Consider the following 10,809-nt stretch of genomic DNA (forward strand, 5'->3'; position numbering starts at 1 on the left):
CGTTCTTAAAAGTTAAAACTGTGCTACTTTTTATGTGATTTAACATGTAACTTGTAGGAAAAAAATAGAATTTTGAGGGTTGGATATGGAAATATATGGTACTTTGATGTGATTATAATGATACACTTGATATGACATTCATTTTTCTAACTAAATTCAATCAAAAATTTGTCACCCCCAACAGATTATTACAGCTGCTGCGGATGACATTATTTAATTTTTTTAAATGATTAATTTGATTTATCTATTTTGAGAATTTGATTAAAAAAACTTAATTTAAAGTCAACCCAATCGGTTCATATTTTTAGTCGACATAGTCATTATCGAGAAATTAAATATTTAAAAACACTTGTAGTCGTAATTTTATTAGAAATTTGCAAGCTTAAGATCTTTAAAATATTAATCTTGTCAATTCTAATCCTGATGAAGTTGAGAATCAGACTACGTGATCTGAACTTACAAACTTTAACTTGTTATTTAGATATTCTTGGAATGGTTGTTTACGTACACAGCACCCAAAACATTACTATTTATAAACCTAGCAGCCTCTTTCGGCCATTTTTCAAATTCTCACTCAAATATCAAAATTCAAGATAAAACCCCATGCCGTATTTTTCATTTTTATCAAAATCTCAGTGGTTTGATCGCGGCATGCGTAAATACATCAATTGTTTGATCGTGGCATGCTCGGGACGCAATATATTTTCGTATTTTCTCACTTCAATAGCAAGGCAACTTTTCCTTTCATATCACATCAAAAAATATCAATATTTTAACTTTTAAAGAACTGAAACACACATTTTGATACATAAATAGGGCGGCATATGTAAGTAAAAAATTGATGTTTAGGTGTTAGATATGTAATTCCATAAGAATTGAGTGGTATGCATGTAAAACTTACTTTATTACCTGCACTCAAGGTTGGATAAACTGTCCATAATGTCATACGATGGGAGATCAGCAACTGTCCATTAGAAACCTCTTTATGTTGCCCACCAACTCCTCAATCTGCTTTCTGGAATACAGGGGAGAAGGATAAACACAGAGACAGTCAAGCTCTCCATTCCTGATTGTATCGAAGAAAGCTACCGACGCGCCGACTCCATGCACCGACGAGCATCCCAAAAAATCCTCGACCCCGAGCACCTTCAACTCCTCCATCGGAGCATAGTCGATTGGTTCCTCGAACACAGAGACGAGCGCGGTTCGCAGGGACGACAAAGGCGTGAGGTGGGGGTTTTCGATTGCCTTGCACATCAGATAGTTCAGTTCTCCAATGTCTGAAAGGTGCTTCTTGTTCTTCTTAGCATTAGAGTAAGCATTGTGGCATCTAATGGCCATTTCCCAGAATCCTTCTCCGTGAACAGTGTGTGTGTTTAGGATGCCAGAATGATAGAATCCTGCGCTCATATCAAGTCAGTGTAGTTGCCAAAGATGAAAGAGTAGTACACAATTCATATGTATTTTACATATCTCACACTTGAATTTCCATATTTACATAAATCTCATTTTAAAGCTAGGCATGAAAAAGATGTATTAGAATTTTAAAAAGAGGAAATACTGTTGAATTGAGTGGTGATATTTGGGCAAATATAAAAGTTTAGGTGAGTTATTTAAATAGGAAAGAGTTGTGTGCTATGTATGTAAATGCCCCTTGGTAATTACCCATATTGGTGCTTTAAATCTATGCATGAAAAGGTGTAATTGATGTTTAATGTTGTAATAGTGCTATTTTTTTATGTGATGTTAAAGAATTTAAGCATTATGCATGTAAATATAAAAGTTTAGGTGCGAGATATGTAAATTCATAAGAATTGTGTGCTATAGATGTAAATGACCCATTTGAAAGAAAATGAAGGGGGTTTCCACTCACCAACATGGTTTTCGGTCAGAGGGGGATTCAAGTATTGTCTGCAATCGATGAGAGTGACGACCGAATAGGTTTCAGCCTGATTTTTCTGAAGATTTTTGGAGTCGTAGGTGGCGAGAAATCCAGCAGCTGTTAGAGCTGAACAGAGCTTGATCCCCCTCGCATTGCAAGCCTACATTATTAAACTAGAATAATTATTACTGTTAATCCTACGTCCTTCCCCACTCTGCAATTTACTTTGCAATTTATGCCTTGTGAAAAAAATTGTGTTATTTTTTGTCTGGGGAAGCCATGTTCTTCCAATGGAGCAAATATTACGTGCGGCAAGTTGCCGTACATCCATACAACAGTCCGGATCGATCACCGTGCGATACACGTATCGATCAGTCCCCCGCACATAATATTTTCTCTTTGCATGACATCTAAACACAATGTGGGAAACGGAACTCAAGGAGAAAAGTGGCAAAATTAAAAATTAAGCGGTGACGAATATTATATTTATCTTCTAAAAATAAATGTTAAAGCTATTATAAATATTATTATAGAACTAAAATTATAATTAACATTAAATTACTACCAAATATTTAAGTTTATGTGTCAAGATTTACATTGTATTATACGATATTTAAGAGTTTAGTAAAAATCTATAGGTAATGAATGCTTTCCCCAGCCACCTTATGTTTCCGCTATTGCCAACACATCAAGGGATATAAGATTTGTTGCTGTTATTATTTGTTAACAGAGTAATCTAAAAAAGGGTCAAATTAGATAATCAAAATTAATTCAATCTTGACGGATTAAAACATATAGGAAAAAAGATAACTTAATCATCATTAATAATACTAAATAGCATTGCATTCTTGAAGTAATATGATAATAAACAAAACACACTATATTGAAACATAACATTTCTATTTTTATGGCATTGATACATATATAATGTATTATCAAAACAAAATTCAACCAAATGCACAAGGTGTTGCCTTTTTGCTCCTGGTCCTTGCAATGGTATAGAAAAATTATACATTTGCCATGTACTTGTTAAATGGTTTTTTTAACTTAAAAATATATTTAGAGGTTGTCCGTTTTGTTAAAAAATGAATACAAATATAGAGTATTGAAAAGCGAAAATTATGATTTGGATGAATACACTGTAAATGCATGAATTTGTAATTTTCTATTTGGATCAGTAGACTGAAAAAGAATGCCGTGTAAAGTCCTTAAACAGCGCCCCGACCGGTGATGGTGAACAGTTGTTGGTCGGCAGGTGGTGGCTGGTGGGCGGGCTTCTACAATTGTGGGGGGTAGTTGGTGGTTTTAATAGGTGTAACAATCCAACCTAGAGATTTAGAGTTCTAAGGTGATAACAGTTTTTGCTCTCCCGAGTATTGTAGCCTATTCCTTTTACAAGTGGTTCATCTATAGCTTGTCTAGGGATAGGTGGTGAATTTCCCTCTCCAATTTGCTCTTCGCCGGTTATTTTCAGCCGAGCAGCCATCAACATTGTTGCCACCTACTGTTTAAAGCCGAAAATTATTGTTTTCCACTTCTGGTTAGCTGTCCCATTGTCGTTTATGTCAATTTTCAGCAGCCATCCATCCTCCTCACTCACGATATCAATCCTACAACTTTCATGACAACTTTTGTGTTCTATCACATCTTCTAATGGTCCTATAATGGTGTCATTTGATATCAAAGCCAGCCAAAATCTCGCTACGCTCCCTAAGAGAACCTTTCAAAAAGATGCTCAAGAAATTACGGCGGGTTGACAACAAGGAATTCTCCAATTGCAGCCGAGACTCATTGATTTTGAAAAAATGCAACATGTGGAAGTCACCTATAGCAACAACAATGACTACCAGATGAAGAATTGGATGAAAACCCTTTCCACTAAGAAGCTTCAAGTGATGAAGAGCCAATGTTGCGTTGATTTCACATTGAATATCAGAGAAGCCAAGATTTTGGACTAAAGGTCGATTTACCAAACTTAGATGATCGCATGGATCTGAACAAGTCATCGAGTGGCTCTAGACAGTGGAACGGGTCTTTAGATACAAGAATATCACACCTGACAGAATGATAAAGCTACCGCGGTCAAGTTAAAGAAGAGTGCATCTTTATGGTGAGAGAATTTGAAACTTTCACGAAAGCGAGAAAGGAAAAACAAAATCACAAATTGGTCCATAATGAAAAATGAAACATAGCATAAGTACCTATCAATACATTACAGACATGACGTGTTCTTAAGACTTCATCATTTATAACTGAAAGATATCTTCTTAATAGAAAAATACACAAGCCGAGTTCACGCAACTTAAGTTGAAAAATAAATTGATAGAACCCGATGAGAACACCATAGCTAGATATCAGGAAGACTGGGACCATCTACTGACAAATTGGTATAGTTGCAGCTTTATTGGAACTTGCAAGATGTCTAGACCTTAGCATTGAAGGTAGAGAGATAACACCATAAAATCAAGTCCACACTACCTTCTAAATTGGATTCAACCTTCAGATCAAGTAGCAAGCGGACACCTACCAGCGTGCCTAGGCCTATCCCATGTGAAAAAAAGTCCACATAAGAGAAAAAGAGGACTAACCGGATCAACACCCCCAAGACATTCCTAGCCGAGAAATATTTCAAATGTCATGATATCGTGCGCATTGCATCCAACTACCCAAATGAGAGGGTGATTTACTTTACAGAATATGGTCCAAAGAAGAAGGCAGAGAGTGAAGGCCCAGAAAAGGAGAATGGAGGCGAGTACCGGCTACCTACAAACGCGATGAGATGCATATGGTTGACGAGTTCTCCAAAAAAAGCCTAAGAGAGATTAGTAGTGACTCGGACATAACATCTTCCATATCCATTGTATTATAATGGGGAATGTGTGCAACCCCATCACAGATGGAGGTAGTTGTGAAAATGTGGTATCAATTGAGCCTCACCATACATAAGCATTCTCAGTCATACTCCCTAACTTAGTTGAAGAAAGGAAATAAGATTTATGTTGATAAGAAATGCAATGAAATTTTCAATTGGAGGCAAGCTTCAGGAATGGGTTTGGTATGATGTCATTCACTTGAATGCATGTTATATTTTGGAAGGCCAAATGTGACGGTATGATAGAGCCATAGAGGTACACTTCATGATGACCACAAAAATACATGCGCACTTAATAAGAACGAGAAACGTATTGTATTTTTGACATCAAAGGAGTCAGCGATGATAGTACCTGGACAAAGATAAAAGTTATGCTACCTCGTTTTACATTCCTATAGGTTATGAGAGAGGCGATAGTGAGACTGGCCTTGGTGAAGCTATAAGGCAGTTGGATGGAGGAACCCATACCTGAGACTGTGATCGTTACTATAGGAGTTTAAGAATGTTCTGACTGACAGTATGCCACCAGGATTACCACACTTACGAGAGATTGACCATGCTATAGACCTTATCCCATATTAATGCTACCCAATCGACTAGCTTGTTGGATGTGACCAAAAATGTATGAGCCGTAGAAATAGATTGAGGATTTGATGGCTCGAGAACTAGTTCGCTAGAGCACCACTTCATGTGTTGTGACAACTTTAATTTTGCTTAAAAAGGATGAATTGTGGCGCATGTGTATAGATAGCAAGGTTGTGAACAAGATCACAGTCAAGTACATTTTCCTATTTCTAGATTGGACGATTTGCTTCATCTGTTGCATGGATCCATTCTCTTGTCTAAGATTGATTTGTGCAGTAGCTATCACCAGATAAGATGAGACCAATGGATGAATGGAAGACAACATTCGAGATTTGAGAAAGATTATTTGAGAGGACCGTCATCCCATTCGTCTATCCAACGTCCCCAACACTTTCATGTGGCCAATGAACCAAGTTTTTCGAGCCTCCATTGAAAAATTTATATTTTTGTATTTCGATGACATCTTAATTTATAGTAGTTCAGAGGAGAAACACTTAAAGCATTTGTGATTTGTTTTTAAGGTCCTCCAAACAAAGCAGTATATAGTCATCCGAAGTGTAACCTTCTTACACTGCATGTGTTTTTTTGGGATACATTGTTTCGGTTGTTAGCATTTTGATGGACCCAATGAAGACTGAGGTCATTGTGGCCAGACCTAGACCCCAATCATTTACTCAAGTTCACCGGTTTCATGGACTGACTTCTTTTTACATTAGGTTTATCAAGAATTTTAGCTCGATAGCAGCATTTTTAACAAAGCTTCTCAAGTTAGATAATTTTTTGTGTTCAGATGATGCTCGGATTATTTTTTATGCTTTGAAGAAATAGGTGACTCAAGCCCCTATTCTTGCACTTCCAGATTTCAATCAAGTGGTCGAGGCAGAGTGTGATGTCTCTAATGTGGGAATTAGAGCTGTGTTAAGTCAAGGAGGGCACCCCATTCCTTTGTTCGGTGAAAAATTGAAGGATTCCAAGAGAAAGCATTCTATCTACGACGATGAATTTTATGCTATTGTGGGAGCCCCGAGTCACTAGAGTCATAATCTATTAACAAATAAATTTACTCTCTACACTAACATCGAGGCCCTGAGATACTTGAATAATCAGAGTAAGCAGGGTAGACATGGCTTATGGGTAGAATTCCTTACTTCATTCAACTTTGAGCTCAAACATAAAGTCGAGAGTTAACAAAGTAGCTGATACACTGAGCAACCGGTGCTGATTAGTCACTATGATGCAATTTAAGATGGTTTTGAGTTGCTAAAAGACTTGTATGCAGTTGATGAGGATTTACAATCCATTGGGATACGATACCAAGATAGGTCGTTTGAGCAATATCATAGATCCGAGGGACAGTTGTTCTTCCAGAATAGATAGATTGTGCATTCCTTAAAATTTGATCTAAGAGAATATTTCACAAGTGTCATGGTGAAGAAAATGGCAGGATATTTTAGCAAAGAAAACTCTCCTTACTAAAAATGAACTTTTATTGACCCAAATTAGTACAAGATGTAGAAAGACACATCAAACAGTGCAGGATATGTCATTTAACAATAATTAAATAATAAAATATTGGACAATACACTCACCTTCCCATTTTAGAGGCATTTTTTTTGGACGTGAGCATGGATTTTGTAGTTGGATTACCCTGGACAACGAAATAAAGATTTTGTTATGGTTGTGGTAGACCATTTTTTTCAAGATGGCAGATGATGGAGGCATCAGATATTGTCGACTTATATATCAAGAAGGTATTTCACATTCATGATATACCCCATAGCATTACGTCAAATAGGGACTTGAAATTACTTGATCACTTTTGAAGAACTTTATGGAGTAAGTTAAGTACAAAGTTTCAATTCAATTCAGTAGCTCACCCTTAGACATATAAGAAAATATATATTGTAAACTGATATTTAGGATACCCTCTTATTAGATGCTTTGTGGCAAAGAAAAACAACCAATGGGACTTAATTCTTCCTCGGGTTAAGTTTGTCTATAATCGTTCTACTAGTCAGTCCACACTCCAGAGCCCATTTGAGATCGTGTACGGGCAGAGCCCGCTTACACCTTTGGAGTTAATCCCGCTTGTACCAGTCACTGAACTTAGCATAGATGTCGCAGTTCAAGTCAAGGATATTCAGATCCTATACGAGCACATCTTGAGAGAAATAGGCAAGCACAACACAAAGTATCATAAACAGGCTAATAAATTCAAGAAGGTCATGGTTTTCAAGGAAGGCAACATTGTATGGACCATGCTAAAGGAGCGATTTACAACACGTTCATTTGGAAAGCTCAAACTTAGAGCCATAATCCATTGAGAATAATTAAGAAGATTAATGACAATGCCTACAAAATTAACCTACCAAGATATTACAATATATATGCTCTTTTAATATTGTCAACTTGTCATCATACTATGAGGGCCTAGATGCCTCCAGAAGTAAGGCTGAGTTCCCTCCTATCTGAGGAGCGACGCGGGATGTTTTGTGTGATACCGCAATTCCATGGTAATGGCTTCTGCAATCGCAAGAGTCCAGTGCCGATTGAAGATCTATTTCTTCTATTTTCAGCAAATTTCTTCATTCTCTTTTTCTTTTTCTGGTTCTTACTTATTTCTCTAGTTTGTAATTAAGTTTTTTCTATTAGAGGACATTTATATAAGTTGTAATCTAATTTTAGAATTTTCATGTTGGATTAATGAATTTTGAAAGAACTTTCTCTAATTTCTACTTTACAATGTTACAAATTGCTAATCAATGTTACAATGTTACAAATTGAGGATCAATGTTACAAATTGATCAATGTTACAAATTGAGGAAATTTATAGGTTTTATTGCTAATCAATGTTACAAATTGAGGAAATTTTGCTCTGTAAGACTTGGAAATTGGAATTGTTTATTTAACAGAATGACTAACAAAGGAAATGTATGGTTAAGGTTTCGTCAACTTTTTACACTAATTAGTAAGTTAAACGTATATGTTAAATGCTAACAGTAGGCTTGATTAAATCAGGGATTGAAGAACCTCCGACTCAAAGGGGATTAAATCAGGGATTGAAGAACCTCCGACTCAAAGTACATGCTGAGTTTGGATTGGGAATTTTACAAGAGAAGAAAGAAGGCAGTGAAAGTTAGGATTCTCATAATTAAGCTAAGGTAATGTTTAAGTTAAGTTATAGATATTATGTATTATTTTATAAATCAAATTCAGGAATCCAATTTAAGATAACACGAGTTAAAGGATTCAAAAGATGATTTTATAAAAAGAAATCAAGGTGAGTGATTACTGTTTTATTTATATAAATTTTTTTTATTTTTTTTATTTTTTAAAGTATTTCATTTTCTCTTACACATTAAAGTGCATTTAAATTTGAAAGAAGTTAAGTGAAAATAATATATTTATTTATTTTTAATTTTTAAAATATTTCATTTTCTCTTACACATTAAAACACATTTAAATTTGAAAGAAGTTAAGTGAAAATAATATGATTGTTTTATGATTTTAATTCTTTTATATTTTGTACTGCATTAAATAAAAAAATTAAATGAATTTAAAGTTTGATAGAAATCAAATATAAGTTAAATGAAAGATAAATGATTGAATCTATAAGAAGTCACCCCCTATGGTACTAATAAGGGATGTTTTTGTATTAGTAAATGTTAAGGACAAAGAAAATGATAAAGATTGTATCCTTTTGATATAAAATGTGAAAGAAAGTAATAAATATATATTTTTTATATATAATGGTAAAGGAAATGGTAAAGATTGTATCTCTAGGATACAAAATAAATAAATTTATACATTTATTGGTACATTTTAATGGTGTTCCTGAGATGACTTCCAAAACAAAAAAGATGAATAAAAGAAATGAAAATGTAATTGATTAAAATGATTAAATACAGATTTTATACAATAAAAAATGTGAAATTTTGTTTATAGATTGATCAGCATAGTCCTTTTAGCCCTCCTTCAGGCATTTGTATAATGATTTAATGCAGAATAAAGTGATAATTATACACTAAATTCTTTAAACTTAACACGTTTAAATATTCTTCAAGAAAAATGTTTGTTTGATTGATATGATTAATAGAAGTGAGTTTGTTTATAGGGAAAGGGTGATAGTTGATGATAGGTAACATATTGTTTGCTATATGTTATGTCCTTTTCTATTGTATTACTTGTTTTACTCTGAGTAGATGATCTTATGTGTTTTGCTAGATTTATTTACTTATGTATTGTGGAGGCTCTTTTATCATTGAATGTCATAATGAACTAACATTAATGCTTAGAAATCTTTATTTTCGCCATCCAACTATCCGCTCCAGTCTTGGTTAACTCCAAGTTCCCAGGTCGAGTTGCAATGAAAGTGTTATCAGAGCAAATTAAGTTATGATCCTAAACAAAAAAAGGCATTATGAAGATTTGGATATAATTATAAATAATATAAATTGATTTTTTTAATGAGTCTAATTTGTTTTATTTTATTTCAAAAAGTAAGGATATTTAGGAGAAAAAAGACAGAAATCAAAACATGGTAGATATGCCCCAGAACAACACGGTTGTTTCGAATGTCTTTTCTAAAATAATGAATGATACGACACAATTAATTAAGAATTCTCGGTCTCAGTCCAATAATAATAAGGGATGTCAAAGTTTTAAGAAAAATAGACTGAATTCTGAACAGTCTCGATATATTTTCCCTTTGCTTTCATTCCATTAAATAATAAATTTACAATCTATTTTAGATACAAAATATTTAGTATAATCTATTTGAGATAACTTAATAATACATTTTCCTAATCTAAATATTCAGCTAAAAGAGAAATAAATCAAAATAAAGATATTGGAAAGAATTTAAATAAGGAAGCTCCTAATTATAGAAAACTATTAATTTAGCTGTCTGATTTTTTTCCTTTCTGATTGACATTACCCCTCAAATTGATGTTGATTGATCATGAAGCATCAATTTGGCAATAAGAAACTTTGTCGGGACCAACAATCTTCAAGTCGTGAGTGTCGAAGTCGAAAATGTCGAAGCCTCAGAGACAACTCCTGAACCTAATATGATTTGAGCAAAGGAAAGTAAGAAAACCTCTATCGTTGTCATCCAGAAATCTGAATCATAGCCACAAGAAGGATTCACGTCCAGTTACACAATCTAGATGCTACCGATCATAGCCTACAAGTAAGATCTGCATCCTGTTACACGATCTAAATGCTATTGATTCTTCCTGTGACGACAAGAACGATTTGTTCCCTGATCTTCACGCCAAAAGTGCTGAAGCCGAGATGCCGAAGCCGTGAGTGTCGAAGCCGAGAGTGCTGAAACCTTCAATCCTTGAGTGCAACGAAGAAGCCGAAGTCGAAGCGGAAGAAGAGGTTAAAGATACTGCAAAAGCAGTGATGGCTAGCCAAGGAGATTCGATACCATGTCAAAAGGCGGGGGGCACCAAGGGGGGGGGAA

General features: G+C 34.7%; 1 protein-coding gene across 1 annotated transcript in view; it reads right to left on the bottom strand.

The window, feature by feature from the left end:
- Positions 1 to 723: 723 nt before the first annotated feature.
- The window catches only part of LOC110022474, a 29,965-nt gene continuing 19,879 nt past the window's right edge, over positions 724 to 10,809 (bottom strand). The window contains exons 2-3 of the mRNA XM_020721429.1: positions 1,874 to 2,042; positions 724 to 1,400 (exon numbers count right to left, since the gene is read on the bottom strand). Of these exons, the coding sequence (XP_020577088.1) occupies positions 958 to 1,400; positions 1,874 to 2,042 (612 nt within the window). The 3' untranslated portion in view covers positions 724 to 957. The remainder of the gene's footprint in view (positions 1,401 to 1,873; positions 2,043 to 10,809) is intronic.

This window comes from Phalaenopsis equestris, unplaced genomic scaffold (assembly GCF_001263595.1).
Source record: "Phalaenopsis equestris unplaced genomic scaffold, ASM126359v1 Scaffold000191, whole genome shotgun sequence".
Classification (NCBI taxonomy): Eukaryota; Viridiplantae; Streptophyta; class Magnoliopsida; order Asparagales; family Orchidaceae; genus Phalaenopsis; species Phalaenopsis equestris.